General features: G+C 38.9%; 2 protein-coding genes across 4 annotated transcripts; one reads left to right on the top strand and one right to left on the bottom strand.

Annotated features, from left to right (window-relative positions):
- Positions 1–1,281: 1,281 nt before the first annotated feature.
- Positions 1,282–8,019, top strand: nucb2a (nucleobindin 2a). 2 transcript variants are annotated; one of them, XM_039610232.1, is made up of 13 exons: positions 1,282–1,425; positions 1,824–1,967; positions 2,838–2,945; positions 3,175–3,307; positions 3,473–3,576; positions 4,163–4,348; positions 4,473–4,563; positions 4,669–4,727; positions 4,806–4,898; positions 5,344–5,433; positions 5,558–5,728; positions 5,933–5,993; positions 6,096–8,019. In XM_039610232.1, the coding sequence occupies exons 1-13, from the start codon at positions 1,402–1,404 to the stop codon at positions 6,482–6,484; spliced, it is 1,653 nt and encodes a 550-aa protein (XP_039466166.1). In that variant the 5' UTR covers positions 1,282–1,401; the 3' UTR covers positions 6,485–8,019. The 2 variants fall into 2 exon arrangements, with proteins under 2 accessions (XP_039466166.1, XP_031604567.1); XM_031748707.2 differs by having other exon boundaries at positions 1,283–1,425; positions 6,099–8,019.
- Positions 8,020–8,249: 230 nt separating this feature from the next.
- Positions 8,250–17,436, bottom strand: caprin1a (cell cycle associated protein 1a). Of its 2 annotated transcripts, XM_031748705.2 has the most exons (17): positions 17,217–17,436; positions 15,468–15,602; positions 14,906–14,968; positions 14,135–14,221; positions 13,455–13,696; positions 13,205–13,287; positions 12,560–12,715; positions 12,405–12,454; positions 12,226–12,309; positions 11,959–12,120; positions 11,295–11,403; positions 10,779–10,840; positions 10,312–10,443; positions 9,843–10,002; positions 9,161–9,349; positions 8,945–9,051; positions 8,250–8,828 (listed from the first exon to the last, which is right to left on the bottom strand). In XM_031748705.2, exons 2-17 carry the CDS (start codon positions 15,600–15,602, stop codon positions 8,742–8,744), a joined length of 1,908 nt encoding a protein of 635 aa, XP_031604565.1. In that variant the 5' UTR covers positions 17,217–17,436; the 3' UTR covers positions 8,250–8,741. The 2 variants fall into 2 exon arrangements, with proteins under 2 accessions (XP_031604565.1, XP_031604566.1); XM_031748706.2 differs by lacking the exon at positions 10,312–10,443.
- Positions 17,437–20,118: the final 2,682 nt, after the last annotated feature.

Raw genomic sequence — 20,118 nt, 5'->3', positions numbered from 1 at the left:
GGTGTGATGATTGAGAGACCGTATCGCCTGCGGGAAGAAGCTCCTCCTCAGTCTCTCTGTGTTGGTCTTCAGGGAGCGGAATCGCTTTCCTGACCTCAACAGAGAGAACAGTCCGTTGTTGGGATGGCTGAGGTCCTTCACGATCTTCCTGGCCTTGGTCCAGCACCGCCTGCTGTAGATTGAGTGCAGGTCAGGGAGCTCGGAGCGGATGGTGCGCTCAGCTGATCGCACAACCCTCTGTAGAGCACTGACTGAAGAAAGTATTAAATGCTTAAAGCTGCTGGTGAAGTCCCAACATTGGAATTGGTTAGCTATACATGTATTCAAGTACTCTATTTGCACTTTTTATTTTAAAGTATTTGTACTAATAAAAGACTTTCTGAAGGTCTTTGAAGTTTTCCTTTGAACGCTGGATGCTCCTTTACTCATTTTCTGGCCTTGTACCTGACCATTTTTCAGATGGTTTATCTATAAAACACGGTGGAGGCTCTCTCATGTTTTGGGGCTGCATTTCAGACAGTGGAATATCAAATATCAAATAATATCAAAACTGATGGAATTATGAATGGCATCATACGGAACAAAAGGCAGCCAACATCAAAAGAAGAGTCCTATAAACTACTTCAAGAAACTGCAAGAAAGCTTGCCTAAGAAAGTTCATTGTTGTAGAATAAAGGTGGTCATAACAAAAATTCACTTTCCATCTTGTTAGAACTTTGTTTTTGCCTTTTATACTGCATCTAAATGTATGTTTAAATGCGTGCTTCAATAAATTACTGCGCATATTTCCCATCTTCCTAGCAAAATATTTAAAAAATGAGGGGTCGCTGAAGAGTTTGCACAGTTCTGTATCTTTAAGACTGGGATGTCTGCATGATTAAGAGTCAAGCACCTTCACAAACGGTGTTTTTATAATCTGCAACATATTCTGACAAATTACCCGTGAAAAATGGTCGTGTATTGTATTAAATAAACAAAAACTATATTTAGAACTGATTAACATGAACTAAGTTGAAAACAAAAATGAAAAACTGAAAGGAGCAAATAATTAGAAAATTAAAGTTAAAATCGTAATACTTTGAAGAAGAAAAAAAATCCAACTGTGTGTTTTAAATAAATAAATTCGTCATTCAGCATCATCCATCCACCCCCAGCGTGAATTTTCCGTCTCATTTTTGTTCCGTGCGGTGCCGTAGATGACAAACCAAAAAACCCGCCCACCTGCTCTGCTGTCATCTCGCCACGTACGATTCAGTGCAACGCAACTTGCTAGTGCGTTTGACAGACCGCCCAACTGACCAATCAGGTTAACCACCAAACGAGCTACTCTGACCAGCGGGCTGGTGGAAGCTGCCGATACCTCTCCAGCTGAGAGGAAGCGACGGGTGGAAGGTAGAGTAGATGAGGTCCTGTGTTCATAATAAAGTGAGTATACTGGCAACATATCTGTCTATGGGGCTCTTTAGTAAAGCTTTAAAATCCACGCTGAGCGTGGGGGAAATGCTGTGTAAGCTCTTCTGCTCAGGCTCACGGTGTAACGTTACATGAGTGTCTCATTTGTCCATGCTTGGCACTGAAGCGCTAAATCTGTCAGTGACGGTGCTAAAGGCTAACACCAACAGCTTCCTCTGGTTATTATTATTAGCCAGTAATTTGCAGTGTGTGGGGGCTAGATGGGCTGCTCGAGGAAGATTAAAAATGAGGAAGCTGGGTACACGATGAGGATTACACACTTAGAAACTCAAGAATGTATATTTCCAGATATTGTGAAATCTAAAACACGTCACCTCATCCGGCACTATAGTAATTGTTCTCATTTGTAGATGTGGGGGAGCCGGGCCTTTCTCGCCGGCTGGCTGCTGTTGCTGCTGGTCCAGCTGTTGTGTTTGGAGGCTGTGCCCATCAGCATCGACAAGACGAAAGTCAAAGAACCAGAGAAAAAGCCTGAAGAGCCTCCAGCCAGTGTGGTAAGGAAGAAGACATAATATTTACACTGCTGGCAAGCTGTAAATTCACCACAAACCATAATACATGTTGTATTAAATAACGACCCTTTTTCAGCAGTGGTGCAGGGAGATAATTGTGTTTATTTGGCGTTCATTATCTATTCGTTTTAACAGTATTTAATTCAGGCATAAAACTCAAAATTTTGGTCATTATATTTAGGATAAGATGATTTTTTTTATTATAAAAATATTTATGTTTCCCTTTTTTTTAACTTAAAACAATGTGCATGGAGATGAGCGGCTTCAAGAATCTTTGTGGGATTGGATTACACAATTTCACAGAATAAATGATTTATTAATGTTTATTTATTAGCTATTTCATAGGTGGTACACTGTAGTAACTACGCCCCTGCTAAGTTTATTGGAAAAATGGCCTCTTTCTCTTATTCAACATTTTAAAACTTGTGATCCCACAAACCAATTTATTTCTCAGTACAATAGTTTCAGAAGCTATAGATTGTTTAGTACCAAAATACTATTATCTGTGTACTCATTTGTGCCTCTGGAATGGTTAAATACTGTCATACAGAGGTTAAACAAGTACAATATAGTTTCACTGTGGATTGCACAGGAATGCTCTTTTTTAGATATTAAGTGATCTTTACAGAAAGCGGTAACCCAGTTTGTATTTGTCATGTGGTGGTGTTTTCTGTACTTGCTCAGACACTTTTGGTTGGATTTTTCTTTAATTTGTCACCCATATACAGATAGAGATGCTGTACTGTATATATAAATATAGATATATATCAAAATGTTTAAAATAGGATTTGATTACACAATGTAACATGTTATTGGCGTTTTTAAATTTCATTTTATTTACTGTATTTTTAGGACACTGGACTCCACTATGACCGCTACCTCAGAGAAGTCATTGATTTTCTAGAGAAGGATCAGCATTTCAGGGAAAAGCTCCACAATACAGACATGGAAGACATCAAGGTACCCCGCTTTCTGTTGGTTTGGTCTTACTGCAGTGGCACAACATTTCAACCAGCTCCTTATATAAGACAATAGTCACTATAATATACTCGTTTTGTGTACATGCACTGCTTCCTGCAAAGTTTAATGCAGTGTAAGCAAAAGTACACTATGCTTTCCTGTAAAGGTGTAGTGTACGTTTCAGAATTGTTTTAATTGCTTAATTTGCCATAATTTATTTATGTTGCAGCAAGGTAAGCTGGCCAAAGAGCTAGACTTTGTCAGCCATCATGTCAGAACAAAACTAGATGAGTTAAAAAGGCAGGAGGTAAATCGACTCCGGACCCTGATTAAGGCCAAGCAGGACCTTGAAGGAGGAAATGGTAAGTTGTGCAATACAAAAGTAATTTCATTTTGAATTCTGTTTAAAGTATCAGGCTCTAAATCAACTTTAAGTTGATTATTTTAGAGGTAAATAAAAGAAAGTTCGATTTTATATATTCATATGTTTTAATATATGTAATATATTTGAATTGCTCCCTGGACAGACATAGCAGTGGACCATCAAGCGCTGCTGAAACAGTTTGAATACTTGAACCACATGAACCCGCACACGTTTGAAGTGGAAGATCTGGATCGGCTGATCAGATCGGTAAATGTTGATGCTCGATGCTCCTTCATACTTAATGAAAAGTATAATGACATCTTGAAAGTGTTTGTGCCTTTGCACAGTGGAGTCCTGCAGTAGAGAGAAAGAGAAAACAGGAACCCATGCAGCTGCTTAATTCGTACACCAAAATTGGCCCGTAGGTGGTGACAGCTTCACAGTTGGTGAAAGACTATAATTACCAGCAACCAGAAAGGAAAGGGTAGTACTGATAGGTGTAGAGGACAGAGGTATTATTTTTATTTGACCTTCTTTTCATTATTGTTTTTAAAAACATGTTTAGTCTTGCATCTGTGTCTCAGATGATGTTAAGACAAAAAGACTTTTCACAATGGTTTCCAGAAGTGCGCTTTACTTCAGTCTAGAAATGTGCAGGCATAGACCTGAAAGATCCAGTTTACTACTGTGAGGGTCTGACAGTCTGGAACTAGTCTGGTTTTCCGAATAGCATCTCTTGTTTTGACTACGACTGTGTCTAAGTGACATTTCCAGCTGATGCATTATTGTTTGCTGGGTATAGCCTTGTGTGGTTATTACTGTTGAACAAATTTTGTTTTCTACTTGTCATCAGGCCACTAAAGATTTGGAGAACTATGACAAAGAGAGACACGAGGAGTTCAAGAGGTACGAAATGATGAAAGAGCACGACAGACGAGAACACCTGAAAACACTGGATGATGAGGAGAGGAAGAAAGAGGAGGAACACTATGAGGAGATGAAGAAGAAGCACGCCGACCACCCTAAAGTCAACCACCCGGTAAGTGACGAAGGCGCACAGAGACAAATAAATGATATATTTGTTGGGATTTGTTTGTCCAGATTGTAATATTCATTTTCGCCTCAGTCTGGAAATCAAATGTGTTTTTACTTTGATGTTGCAGGGTAGTCAGAATCAGCTGAAGGAGGTCTGGGAGGAAGCTGATGGCTTAGATCCTGAAGATTTTGATCCTAAGACATTTTTCAACCTGCATGGTAAGACCTGTACTATCATTTACTGACATACATAATTTGCTGTGTAAAACATACAGTACCAGAACACGGCATATTCGTCTTCTTTTCTCTTTTTCTATAATACAGATACAAATGGAGATGGCTTCTTTGACGAACAGGAGTTGGAGGCATTGTTCACCAAAGAGGTAAAGCTGTGGCTTCTGAAAATGTGTAAATATTTCAGAGTAGGTCTTTGTACTGACTGTGGGCCTCTGTGATTTCAGCTGGAAAAGATTTATGACCCCACCAATGAGGAGGACGACATGGTGGAGATGGAGGAAGAGAGGCTACGTATGAGAGAGCATGTTATGAATGAGGTACAACAAGCTGCACTCAGCAACCTGTTTTCCTGAAACTATGCAGGCGAAAAAGCCTGGATTAGTTGTTCTGTGTGTAAAATATACATAGGATAATATTTAGCATCTTTAATTTTAATGTAGTAATATTCACAATTGCAGTCCTCTACTACCTTTAATGCAGCTCATCAGTTTGTTAAAAGGTTGGAAGCACAAAAACTTTATGCGTATGGACAGTTAGTCTCCATAATTCAAAGCCTGTGACTAAAGTCACATGACTGACTTTAGTGACTGCAGAAACAAAATAGAAAAGTCACCTAAACCTCATTCTCAGTCTCAGCTGAGTTTGCATCTTGTGTTAAACAGGCTCAACTGTGTTTTATCTGCCTTAGTCCTTTCAGTGAATAAGATAATATATAATGTACAGCCAGTGTTAAAAGCCTTTCTGCTCTTGTCTGTGTCACAGGTGGATTCAAATAAAGACAGGCTGGTCTCTCTGGATGAGTTCCTTGTTGCTACTAAGAAGAAAGAATTCTTGGAGCCAGATAGCTGGGAGGTGAGAAACATTAGATGACACTTTATCATGATGACAGCTTTTAAGAGTTATTTAATTCAGAAACATTTGGTTATAAGAGGCAGGACTGTGAAAAATGACTTCCTACCTGCTCTGTGTTCTTCAGACCTTGGAGCAGAACCAGGCTTATACCGATGACGAGATGAGGGAGTTTGAGGAGCATCTTGCTCAGCAAGAACAAGATCTCAACCAGAAGGCTTTTGACCTCCAGAAACAGAGAGATGAGCTGGAAAGACAACAGGAGCAGCTTAATGCACAGAAAATGGAGCTCCAGCAGGTAAGGAATGGTACACTACTAATGGAAAAAGCTTTGCTTCTGTAGATTTAGAGTCAGTGCATCAATCTGATCATATCCTAACCTTCACATTTTACCAATTGATTCAGCAGTGCTTATATTGTATTTTAAGCAATCAAATTGTCTGTCCACATGTACTAAATGAATTCTAATGTACTAAATTCTAATGTACCATATGCTCTACAGGCAGTTGAGCATATGGAACGGCTCAAGTCACAGAAAGTAGACCCTCCTCCAGAGGTTCTCGGTGAGTGTTGATTTTGTTTTTCTACTACTTTTATTTTGATAGTGGTTTGATTTTAAACGTCTAACCTCTGAGAATATAAAATTGTTTTCTTTGTTACAATTGAAGGGAACGCTGTCCCAGAAATCCCTGCAGTTGAAAGCCAACTGCATGAGGCCCAACAACAAGGACATGACCCTGCACCCCAAGGACATCATCCTGTACCCGAAGGACATGACCCTGCGCTGCAAGAACATCACCCTGTACCCGAAGGACATCACCCTGCACCCGAAGGACATGACCCTGCGCTCCAAGAACATCACCCTGTACCCGAAGGACATCACCCTGCACCCCAAGGACATGACTCTGCACCCCAAGCTCCTCAGGATATACCACAGGAACAACATGGACAAGAAAATCAAGACCAGGCCCAGCAAGGTCTCCCTCAAACACATGATAATATACCACCTGGTCATAATATACCACCTGTGCAAGGCCAGAATCAGCTGCCATAATAATGTGCACAAAACTTTACAATCAGACTTTTTCAGCACCTGCACTCGAAAGTGCTGAGGAGCAGTCCCATCGGAGTATAAGGACCTCTTTAACCACCCTGACCAGCATTAGTGGTTTGAAGTGCATTTGAGAAGAACCACTCAAAGGGAATCCGTTACCCCAGATTTCAGTCTTGGTGACAGTAATCCCTTCATTACATAATGAAATTACACAGTGAAATGACCTACATGGGTTTGGATCCTGATATGTGCATACATAGATTTTACCACAGTTGTGTTTGCTTACATTGAGGATGTTTTTTAATAGAATCATATAAATAATATTTTTGTGAGCTTTCAGACCGGTTGTTTGTTTCCTCTCAAAATGGCTTGCTGCTTCCTAAACATCCCGACCCAAGAGCCTTCTGGATATGTACAGTGCAGCTGTTTAAGAAGATAAGGTGTAAAAATACTCATTTTTATTACAGCCTTTGAGATTTAGATTTTTTTGAAATTACTATCAAAACACTCCAAAAAACCTCCAAAATAAAAGACATGCATGAATCATGATGGACCTTATGAAAAAATACTTTAAGAGTTGACTGAAAGATGTTTGTTTTATTTAATTATGACACTAAATTGGCAAAAAAAAAAATAAACCTACTGTAGCAAATTCAATCAGCTTACAGCATTTTCACACCATCCCCAGACATTGCACTAAAAAACTAAGGAATTGTTGATACAAGCAGTCGCTGTGTTGTGTAATGATCTACAAGGTGCTGTCAGATCTGCAGCTATCACTGTGACCTGACATTTACAATCCTTTAACCTCAGCACCATTATGAAGCCAGGTTGCTCTTTTGCTTCCCATTAAACTACCTGTTTACGCTTTTCCTACTATAACACTTTTTTTTCTTAATATGTACACTTAATTTACTGTACTGAACAGAAAAAGCTCTTAAATAGTGCTTTTGTTAAACAGTATAACGAATCATGGTCCCTACACATGTATTGCTACGTGATTCTGATGAAACAGTTTTGATATTAATGTTTACGGTTTACACTTTTACCTAACCATCTAGTACTTTGCTGAAACTGTCAAAGGCAATGAAAACTTTGAATTTTGTTTCTCTCTGTTCATTCTGAGGTATTTATGACTTTTACATGAAAGAAAACATATTAGCATATTTGGCAAAATGCTGGTTTGGTGTTACATGCTGTGTTATCCTGTATGCTTTTGTTTAATGTAAATTTGTTTCTTCAAATCAGGGAGAATAACGAACATGGGTCACAGATATTTGGGAGTTGCTGCCACTTCTCACTGAAGACCTAAATTTTCAGTCGATGAGATCTCTGCCTTTCGGTTTTACCTTACACAAAATTTAAGAAACCTTCTCTTTATTTGCTTTGTCAGTCGTTTCCCGTGTGCCATGCATTATATTTTGCACAAAATGTAAAGCTGGTGTTTGATTTCTTGCTGCTGGATCCAAGGGTCATTTGACAAAATTGCACACCTCAGTTAAAATAAAATAAAGTGGTTCAGGTTGTCAAACAGATTTCACTGGTAATGTTTGAGTGATGCGTTTCCCCTGGGACATTCATCTCCAGTAAAACCATTTCTGAAAATGAACAGATGCAATGTAATAAAAACGGGGTGTTTGTCATAACTGAAGGCTGCTCTGAAGTAAACTGAATTCTACACAGGATTGTATCAAGTTAGACTACTCAAATGCAACACCGCGCAGAATGAAAATGTCAGAAAACAAACAGTGTCAGTAACAGAAGGTAATAGGGCACAACTTTATTGAAACAGTCTCAATCAATAACAGTGTACAAAGAGGTGACGATGCAGGCGGGGACACGGGAGTTCAAAAAACAAAAGAAAATTAAACGTTTTGATGAAAATTATAAAGGGAGTAACAAGTGGCTTACAGCACTCATGGAATCAAATTGACAGTGGCGGGGTATTTTTTGCATTTATTTTGTACAAAAAATAAATTAATGAAATCTTTCAAGTTTACAGGAATATCTATTTGTTGTTTTTCATCACACGTACTTGCTGATAATCCTACATGTAGTTAAATTCAGCATTTTTGTGATAAAACATCAAAAAGATCTAGACAGACCGAAGCAGGCTGACTGATAAGTAGGCCAGGAGTTAAAAAAATAAGATTACCGATGAGAAACAAAACATTGTTATAAAAGTGAGCTGGGGCAAACACATTCAAAAAAATCCTGAATGTTCAACGTGGCGTAATTCGACGGTCTCCGGGATCCTTTAGGATCGCATTGCCTGCGCATTACCTCGGGACAAACCACGAGGTCCTTGGGCTGCTCCACGTTTGTAGCCTTGCTGATATCCCTCCTTAAAGAGATAGTAAGGCTTCATAAGTGCATGTTTTGTATTTATAGTTACACTTGGTTATAAAAAGACTAATGTAAACTCAATGCAATGACTTATATTAATGCATAAACTCTTACCCGCTGATAGGAACTACTGGAATAGTCCCGAGATGTGTTGAACTGAGTTTGACCGTATCCACTGCTGGGAGCGTTGGAGAAGGGTGGACGATAGCCGTCATATCCACCTGATGACAGAAAGACATTAGTTCAACAGGTGATGCATATTTACTCCTAATCAAAATAAATCACAATATAATTATTGTAAATCTGTGAAACAACATTGGATGCTTTTACCTCTAAATCCATTCGAGGAGCCCCGATATCCATTCATCATGCCACGAGCGTTCCTGGGTCCACCTCTTGGTACAGCTCTGCTGCTGTAGAAGGACTGACCAGACTGCCCAAACCCTGCCCCTACAGAGGGATCTTCATGTCCTGCCGTTGAGGACATAATCTGGTCCTGGGGCTGGAATGCATTAACAACTGGACAGAAGAGACACAAAACGACATCAAAATATCTGTCACGTACTGCTGGATAAGTACTAGTACATTTTTACTTTTAGACAAGGTATTAGTGGGTTTAGGTTAATTGGGAATTCTAAATTGCACATAGGTGTGAATGCGAATGCCAGTGGTTGTCTGTCTCTCTGTGTTAGTCCTGTATCAGACTGATGACCTGTCCAGGGTCTACCCTGCCTCTCACCCTATGGTGGCTGGGATAGGCTCCTGATAAGGATAGGCAGAAAAGGATGGAAGGATTTTTTACTTTTAAAATGCAAAATTACCTTCTGAATTCTGAGAAGGCTGCATGATTTTTACTTTATGGCATCCTCACTGACTCATATTTCAACTTTGACACAAAAGAAATATTTTCTGTTGCAACAAAGTGAAGCTTGGGAGCCCTTTTGATATCCTAATACATCATTTACCACTCTGTTCATGCTCTAGGGTTTCCCGTACAAAACAAGATGCACACCTGTCTGTAATCTTTCTTGTGAGATGTCAGGCTGGTCGACCGTATTTTCTGGCTGGCTGCTAAAGCCCTGTCCATAGCCACCAGGGAACTGGCTAGGCTGCTTCAAGGGGTCTGCTTGGCCATCGGTAGTTGGAGGTACAGGTGCATTCATGTTAAATACCTGAAAAGAGAAACAATTTTTTTTCCTCCCCCATTCCTGTCCATACCAATATTATAACAAAACAAAATAACCACAATATCTGACGATGGCCTGGGGTCAAAGATCTGTGCAGTTTGGGAAGTCTTAAATTGTTGCTCCTTGCACCAATAACTGACCAGGTTTCACTGTGACTAATAAAACATGCCAACCAATCTCTAATACTAACCTATGACTTGTGCAAGTATGAAAGCTGACAGTTTCCTACAGAATGCATCAAGTCCAAACAGGTTCACTGTGACACCGTTTAAATGGACCCAATAGAAAGCGTACCGCTTGCACTGACTGGAAAGGTGCTGCGTTGACATTGATGCCTCCAGTGAGGGTGGGTTTGGAGACAGGAGGGAAGGCAGAGGACAGAGAACATGGGGCAGGAGACTGTTCAGATGACAGAGACATTGAGGCCTGGGTAGGTAAAAGAGGAGGGAATTTGGAAGGCAAGGAAACAACGAATATGGAGAAGTCAGTGCAAGAGATGAGACTATTTTCTTTTGGCTTAAAAGGTCCCTTTTCTGTTATTATAATATTCAAATGAATCAAATAACTCCCCATCACACGCAATAGACAACAAAGATAGAGGTGTCAGAGAGCATCACATTCAATCCATGGAGAAGACCTTTCGAAATCTCTCTTCATAATACAACAACAATCTGAACTGCTCCAATTATTCATGCGCTGCACCACTTAGCCAGAAGAGCAGTCTCACCACCCATATCCTGCAGTGGCTCCTCCCTACTTACTTGTGAGGATTCCTGTGGTCCAGACACTGCAGCTGTCTGAGGAAGTCTGGACTCCGAGTGGACTGTTCAGAAGACATAAAAAAAAATAAGTCAAACTCCTAACAAAAAAAAAAAAAAAAAAAAAAAAAAAAAAGACATGCTGCTAAATTATGCACTTTGAATTATATCCACATCAGAAAGCAGCGACCAAACAACTTAATAGCGATGCACTAATTACTAATTGAACCTCTGGCCTAACAGCAAAGTGATCATTTGTGCCCAGGAAACAAAGAAATCCTATTTAAAATATATATACATATATTTATATTTTAAAGTCTATTGGCCAGTTATGAGTACAAATACTGTACAATCATACAAATTTAAACTGGACAACAAATACAAGAATGGCAAAACTGAGGGGACAACAGAAATATTTTCCACAGTCACTGGTAAAATATTTAAGCAATACTAATGTTTGCTAATAAATCAGTGCATCCCTATTCAGTATAACCTGTGAGTAATTTAAATGTCACTCACGTAGAGGACCGCCCATCTGCTGCAGGTCAACAGCTTGCACAGGCTTCATTGGCTGCGCAGACACAATGGCTGGATCCAGCGCCTGGCCATCAAACTCCAACATGGAGTCCTACGACAACCAAACAACAGTAAATGTAAACAGATGAGATTTGCAATCAGTCCAATAAGCAAGCAAGCATGTCTGCATAGGTTTCATACCCATAATCCTTCACTCCGCATTAGGCAAATACCTAAACTACAAACAACCTTGACTAAAAGGATCTTAGTATCAACTCCCATGTGAGCACATCTTCCTAAAGGCATGGGCTAATCATGATCTCATTTAAATTGTACTCCTTTTGAATTTTTGTCCCAAATTACACAGAATGGGTTTTTTCCCTGTTTCAATATTTTACTCATATTTTTTTTTTTTTTTTTTTTTAAGTTCGCATTCATATATCAGAAATTACAACTACATTCATTTTCTGAGTCACTACAAGTACGTTCTTGTCTTATGACCTCTAGGACGACTTCACAGATTGTTGTAAATTGCCTGGACATGTAGTCCTCATCTTTGCCCAACCTTTTTGGAAGTTCATCTTACTTGGCATTGCTTATTTAAGACACACACCACATACTGTGAGCCATAGGGTACTACAATATACAGCATTTTAGGCCATTTAACCTGCATGAAGTTGTATGTCCCTTGCATCTGGGCCATGAGGTCTTGCACTGCCTGCTTTCTAACCACGGGATCGGAAGCAGGAGTGGGAGTGACTTGGTTCACAGTAATGGTTTGTTCTGGAGCCAGCTGAGCAGGGGGCTGATGCTGGAGTGAATTCACCATCTATTCAACACAGACACATGACAGGCACATTAGAATCAAACTCACAGCGTTGGAAAGTAGTTTTCACGGCACCGAGGACTGTGATGATTCAGTAATGGAGCATACCTGGGCCTCCACACTCCACTCCTCAACTTGGTCTTTGTCTGTACTGCTGTATGTAGTTTCTGGAATGAACTGTCTGTTTACAAACTGCAACAGAAGACAGTACACTAAAATGTGATATAACAATTTAAGGAAAGAGTTGATCTGTGTGGGTTCTTGTGCAGCATAGATACAAATCTCACCTCTATAGTTTCCACTTTAACGGGCTCTGTATTATTTTCACTAGCCAATCCTATATTAAATGAAAAGCATACATGAGGATGGCTTTCTTTCTGGGTCACACACACACACACACACACACACACCTCTCACACATCATTTGCTAATTGTTAGCTACCAGGTTCCGATGGCTGCTCCACAGCTTTAGACTCAGCCACCACGGTCTGTTCCTCTTGCTCTTCTTCCTCCTCGCACGTCCCATTTTGATGAGTTTGCGCTCTGTCAAAGTAACCACTCTGCAGCACTTTGTCCAGGGTTTCCTTCAGTGACTTGTCTGGAATAAAGAGAACACCGAAGATGTTCAGACTTTTCTATTATCACAAACCACAATGGACGATTAAGGTCTGCCTCCATTTTCTTACATAGTCACTACAATCTGCAAGAGAAGTCCTGCAACAGCTGGTATGAGCCAATCTCAGCATTAACCAAGTGAATCAAATATTGTGTGAAGGGATGAAACAACAGATACAATAAACTGGGGCCAATCAGATGTCTTGAACAACCTAACTACTAACAGTGAGTGCAAGTGAGTTTCCGACTGTGTGGATGGGTGCACACACCAAACATTTTCTTTAAGATACTTATTTTTTTCTTACTGCACTTAAGATGAAGGCATTAAATAAATATCAACTAGCCACATGTTAAGCCTCTTCATTTCAAGGCATTTTTCACAAGTGCTTTAAATATAGTTTAAAAATAGTTTCTTTTTTAAAAATGTATGTGTACATGTGATGAACGATATTAAAGACATGAAAATACTTACACGTGGTCCCTGCTACAGCCTTGTCTCGACCCTCAAGCAGTTCCCACAGGTGTAGTGAGGCTTCTTCATATTGGTCAGTCAACCTGCAAATCACAAAATTAATGCAATTAATTACACAGAGTAGTAGTAGTAGTATATAGTTTTTGTAGAGCAGGATTTAAAAAGAAAACAACAACAAAAAACATATTTAAGCACTGATAACTCTAAATGTAACTTCTGCACCAGTGACAGCACACAGGTACACGCGTACCTTACATCGTAGTTCCTCTCAGGTCCTACCAATTTGTAAAACTCATCGAGGGATGAGAGTTCAGCATCAGTGAGCAAAGGTGCACCAGAGGCATGGGGGTGTTTAAGGTCCTGCCTGACACTGTCTTCTCCCAGCTGGTCGAGTAAATACTGAAGCTCCAAAACACTCTTCAAGCGTCTTTGTTCAGTCTCTTCTCGCTGCAGCTGTTCCCGTCTTGCAGACTTCTTGACTGCCTTTTGAATCTGAACACATTCAGGCACAATTTCATGCATTTAGTTTCACAAGATATCACACACCCATTAAGTTCACTCTGTACATCACTGCAGTTTGAAAAATCAAAAAGGTCAATGAGCATGGTCAAAACAATTACTCGCTTCCCTGTTCACTCCATCTGGCACTTTAAGCTTTTGTGAGCCATTTGGGAGTATTTCATCAATTACACCAGGTGTTGCCAACTGTGATTGTTTTACGGCAATAAAGAATGTACGTTAAAAAAAATTACTTGGGCAGAGAATGAATAAGGATTTGCAGATGCCACTAAAGATCACAAGTGTCTAAAAACTTTGCAATTAGGCATTTTAATTATATCTATAAAAAATAATTGATGCATACTGATTTTTGGTATGTGTGTTTAACGTTTCATCAGCAAGTTAAAAGCACACCTATAGCTCAGGACTCACCTCCTGACCCAATGCGAGAAAGCTCTTTTGCAGTTCTCGAGCAAACTCTAAGTTGTTGTTGATCTCTTGATACTTCGCCAAGGCCTCCTTCATGCACAACACGGAAAGAAAATCAGATGTTTTTAACTGGAAATTATTTAAAGCAGGAGGCAGTAACAACTAAACATGCAATACTTTCATAACAATGATAACACTTGAATGTGAAAAATAACTTCATATAAGTTTGTTACATACACAAACCTGTTTGCAAATAAGATGGGACACAGTAAAGGCTAAATAAAAATAGAGTGACTTGAAAATGATTTAAAGCCCATGTTTAAATAGTGCACAGAAAACATTTCAAATGTTGAATCATTTAAAATGCAAATGCTTAACGTTGAAAATATCATTGCTTTTAATTGTGCAATATTTAGTGCTACCAACCATAACTCTGACCTTCAGTGTTCTCTGAGATATAAAAAAAATGAATGTCCAAAGTCACCAGTCGAAAAAGAAAATACTTCAGAAGTTTGGCAGCTGGTTTTGCAGATCTTTTTTTCCCTCCAAGTTAAACTTAAAGACTTTCATAATGGCTCTTTCATTCCACCAGAGCACTTGAACAAATACTATGATAATCAGCGTTATTAAAAGAGTAAGTGAAGAAAAGCAAGACTGTTGAGATATAAGTACAGGGTTAGGGTGACTGGAAATCTGGGCATTTGACAGAATTTACATTTGATGCTGCGACAAAACAAAGCTGTGTCCAAACGAGAAGCCGTTTTGTTTTCTTACCAACTGATCCTGATTTAGTCTCTCGCCCTTATTCTTCCTTGCCTGGTAGTCATCCAGTTTGGACTGCAAGAAGGTTATTGAAAAACAAGAAATTTGACATTTAAGTTGAATTCAAATATAAAGTGAGCAAACTTATTAAAAAAAAAATGTCATCATTAGGTTTATTACCACTGTGGATTTATATGTTAAGGCAGTTTGAGAACATCTACATTTCTCACACAATCTTAACAAATTATGAGCAAGACAGAGGAAATCTGGAGATCATAATTAGTGCTACTATCTATTAAGTGGATTCATTGGGGAAGGGGAAACCTGTTATAGAACCAGTTTAAATTAAAAGTACCTACTCCAACCCTTTTTCTGATTTTCAAAACATATCCCATCACCTGCATTCACCCAAATCAGTATGCGTGATAATTGTATATTATTGTATGTCATTATATATTGACAAAAGCATACATTTTCCAGCATCCACGGCAACAGACAAAACAAAAAAAGGCTTTACACCCTATTTGAGGGTAATCCAAAGCGCAGTTTACTCTAAGATGTTAACTATAGATACCTTTTTCTTTTCCATATTGCGGACCTTCTTGTCAATCACACCAATAATCTGCTTCATGGCCTCAGAATGACTTCCATTTCCCAGGTCTGGAATGGCAGACTGGACAGCACTGTTGCCAGCTGTTGCTGAAGGCATCTTTGGGAGGGAAACATGTAAATATTACAATTAAAAATTTGGACCTGAATAAAACAAACAAGTAATCCTAACTTAAGATGTTAGCAGAAGAAGACAAACTATTGCAAAGCCTAAGAACTAGATTGTACACTTATGTCTTCAACCAGGTTACAAAATGCTGTTAAGGTCATGCTCTGCAGTCTCAGACTTTCAATCTGCAGTTACTGTAGCTGACACCAAGCAGAAACCAGAAGGTTTCCTAAAACAGAGCTCACAACTGGATATTTACTATGCATGCACATACAGACTTAAACAACTTATTTTAGAATTTTATTATAAATTTATGTTTTATGATATTTGTTGCATCCATCCATGACAATTCTAAAAGATATTTTAAAGGGGTTATGTATCTTGAGATGCTTGTGCACATTTCAACATAACTGTCTGCACTGTGATACTGCAGGGATGTTCTGTATTTTGAGGATTACACAAATGATTACAGACACATTGCCCTTTTCCATTTTTGTCCAAGTCTAGCAATAAACAGTAATTAAGCTGAGCACCACCCGATTCAACTGATACCTGTGGACGAAATGGACCCACAGTTGTTGCTTAAATGTACCTTTCATTGTCAACTGTGTATTAAATAAACGCCTAAAACGATATAATAAACGATATATATATATATATATATATATATATATATATATATATATATATATATATAAAAAAAAAAAGTGGTACCGTTTGAATTGTTATTTGTACTGTATTGCCTGGTTAATCTCTAATATAAACTGAGCTCAAACCGAGTTCAGCTGGTATGATATTCACTTTATGTAACGCCAGCAGTTTCACGTTTTGAACTTTGAGGACTCTGCTTCAGCTTACCCTCCAAGCTCCACATTAGAACACCAAACCCTGACTCAAGCCCTCATACCCGGGCCGGTGAAAGTGATACTTACCGATGTGATCCCTTATTAAGGTTTGAGGGCTAATTAAATCGATACGTCGAGATACACCCTCCTCTTGGACAATAAGTTGTTGGCTGATAACAGCAATTATTGGGGTGAGCTTTGAAAAAAATCAGAACACCACATCCAATATAACAGAGGAAGTTAAAACAACATAAAAATGTCGGGCCTCCTATTCAAAGTTAAAGTCTTTTAGCGTCTGTGGAGAAAGAGGCTAGCCTTACTGACAGATGCTAACAACACAAAAATCCGCATCATAACGTAAGCCTCGAAACTCTTATATGCGGCGTAGTTGCCAAAATAAACTTTCACTGGTGCGAGCTCGACGTTAGCTAGCCATGCCAAATCAGTTTAATAAGCATAGTGCGCTCGTCCTAATCTCCGCGTCCCATTGTTAGCCGATAGCGTGTTCGGTAACGATGTGCTGCTAAAGCCCCGAGTTCAACGGTTGTCACTCAAAACCAAAGGCTAAATCCATATGAAACAGCCATTACAAACTCCCAGGACAAGCCATCGTTTCGGGACGTTTAGCGTTAACTGCGAAAAACAAAGAGCACCTCGGGACGCCGAGACAACTCGTTTTCGCGCAGCCGTCTCGAATCCAGATGATAAAGACGGTTTATTAAAAAGACCTAAAATGACAGTGACCTCGTGAAAGCCATACCTTTAAGACTCTTTGACTTCAAAGAGATCTCGTTGGTCTCGTTTTACTTTAGCTGTGCGGCGTTAACTGTGGTTCGATATCTTTCACTTCAAGCGGTGTTTTTCTAGAAGGATGCTCCGACTCACACCGGCCAATGGCTGCTTAGCTGCTGCAGAGCTAACGGTAGCAGCTAAAAGGACCCCACTGCTAACCTCGACGCTGCCTTCTTCTTCTTGGTTTTTATTGGTGGTAGAAAAACAACGAATTGGTGCATTACCGCCACCAACTGGTATGCAGTATGTACCGGAATGTCACTTAAGGATTAGATCCTATCATGCAAATTCATTTGTCTAAGATCATTAAATATTGCCTGATAACTTTTACTTGTCGTGGTATTTCTAAATAAATAAATTCAATCCTGTTGCAGTTTGATTCTGTTTAGGTTTTGAATCAGTTGTCTTAGTGTAATATAACATGACAGTGTAATATAACATGCTCTATTGTCTCATCACAGTACTGTCATTTTCATTGGCAATGTTTCCCTAAAATGTATAGTGTGCATGTTAGCCCAGTGTGCCCAAATATGAGACGTGAAATGACTGTTTCTTCTCTCCTCCTGCTTCCTGACTAATATATTTCTGTACCACGTGTGAGTTTGACATTTTCTTGCATTTGTCTTTAACTTTCTGAATATGTATGGCCCATGTAACCCTCTCAAATCAAACCCCAAGAAATTTGAATTGTTTCCTCTTTCTAGTTCTTGGTTATATAACTTTAGTTTAATGTCCTTACCAATTCTTTTTCATGTAAAAACAAAACCAAACATTGTCTTGGTCTTATCCACCGAAAATTTAAATCCCCACTTATGTGTCCATTCTTCAACTTTAAAAATTGCTTCCTACACCTTTCTAGTAATAAATCCTACATAACTTCTTCTCTTCCACATGGTGCCGTCATCTGCAAAAAGAGAAAATGCCATTCCACCTTCTTTATTATGAAACATCATCAATTAAAATAATAAGGGACTCACTATAGTCCCCTGTGGTGTTCCATTTTCTACTATATACTTCTCATAATAATTATTCCCTATCCTTACTTGTATTTGCCTTCTGGAGAAAAAATCCTTTATTCATCTGTACATTTGCTGTGTGATACCTACCTTCCCCATTTTATTTAATAAGTCTTCTTTCCCTCAAAGCTGTCTGACTGTAAAGTGTGTTTAAAAACAGACAGAGGGGTCTTATGAGTCCCACTGTTCAGTCTTTTTTTTTCTCTTTACTTTTCTTTCGTTTAATTGCATATTCTTATTAAAAATTATGGAAATTTGAAGATAAAATCACTGTAAACATACCTCTGATTCCACTTGAGATTCATCTTACAACTGTTTCTTTTTTACTTCTTAACTAACCATTTCTTTACATTCATCTCAAAGCTAAATTTAGCATGCATATTTTAATTTATTTTTATTCATGTTTTTTTTTTTTTATATTTGTTTAAACAGTGTTGGGGGACATCTGACTCAGACTCCTATCTTTTTGTCAGTGTCATTATCTCCAAGCCATCACAGGAGGTTTCACTACCATCCTTTAAACTTTTCCTTTCACCCTTGCTGGTATCCATCTGTCCCAAATCACCGCTGACCCTCGTCTGTCGTTACTTTGGATGACTGACCTCAGGTATTTAAACTCACCTTCACTACCTCTACTCTTTGCAGCTTCCCTGTTAAACCTTTCTCCCGCTCATTCACAGACATGCATTCTGTCTTGCTTATACTGACATTTATACTGACTCACCTGCCCCCTACTCTCACTACAGATCACAGTGTCAACTGTGAATATCAAAGGGCAAAGACACTCCTGCCTGACCTCAGCCGTCAGCCTATCCATCATCCCTGCAAAAAAAAAGAAGACAAAACAAAAAAGAAAAAGGAGACAATCACTTCTGTGTGTGTAATTTCACCCCCAAAATGTTGTTGTAATTTTCTCTTTTTTATTGTATGTCAGCAGAAGCAACCAAGGTCGTCTTGACCAATTGGATGAACTTGAAAAAATGAGTGCGATTTTGTGTGTGCCTTGTAATTTCAATCAGCTTAAATAATATTAGTAATAGCAGTAGTATTAGTATTAAAAACTGTAACATCATTATTTTTTAGTTTTGATCATTTAAGACTTTGAAGTATCTTTTTTTATAGGCAAAGTTTTAAAATGTTTTGTCTCACCTCCTTTAAACAGCTTTAAAGACTGACCTGGGATTGGAACCAGGGCCACCAGTATAGGGGACTGTGAGGTGCTTCATAGTCCCAACATATCTGGAAAAACAGTGCTGTAAGTAAAGGGAACTCAAACCTGGAATTACCAACTAATGGCAGTTGAAGAGCAGTATGCATATCCTACTTTTAAGACACGTCTCAAACAATGGCTGATGGCAAACCATGTCAAATGGAGCAGGACATAAATGATCAGAGTGAAATGAGCCTGCCTGGTAATAGCAAAGACTGAACAGAAGATGGCGCATGTGTCTCAGACACCTAGAAAAAGCTAAGGCTTGAAACTAGATGAAAAACCATCTCTAAATGCACAACGCTTTGTCTTTTTCACTCTGCGGGGTGTAGTGATAACTGGTGAAATGAAGAACATAAATTCAAAAGTGGAGCAGCTCACAGAACTAAATTTTTAGTTTTTTAATTCAAGCATCAGACTGACTTTAATGCACTAAAACACAGTAGACAAATGGGCCATACGCAGAATTAATTTCCATCTCTTAAGTAACAACTGTTCCATACACCTGTGCTTATGTGAGACTAAACAAAACGTAACTAGGAAGAAAATTTATGTGCTTTCATCAAACACAAGGCATTTTCCACTCACTTCAGTATCTTTGTATTTTTAATAGTTTTAGGCCATGATAGAATTTTAAAAAACTG

The sequence above is a fragment of the Oreochromis aureus genome, linkage group 1, assembly GCF_013358895.1.
Source record: "Oreochromis aureus strain Israel breed Guangdong linkage group 1, ZZ_aureus, whole genome shotgun sequence".
Lineage (NCBI taxonomy): Eukaryota > Metazoa > Chordata > Actinopteri > Cichliformes > Cichlidae > Oreochromis > Oreochromis aureus.
The sequence above is the reverse complement of the archived record's forward strand: the minus strand, read 5'-3'. Positions and strand labels throughout refer to the sequence as shown.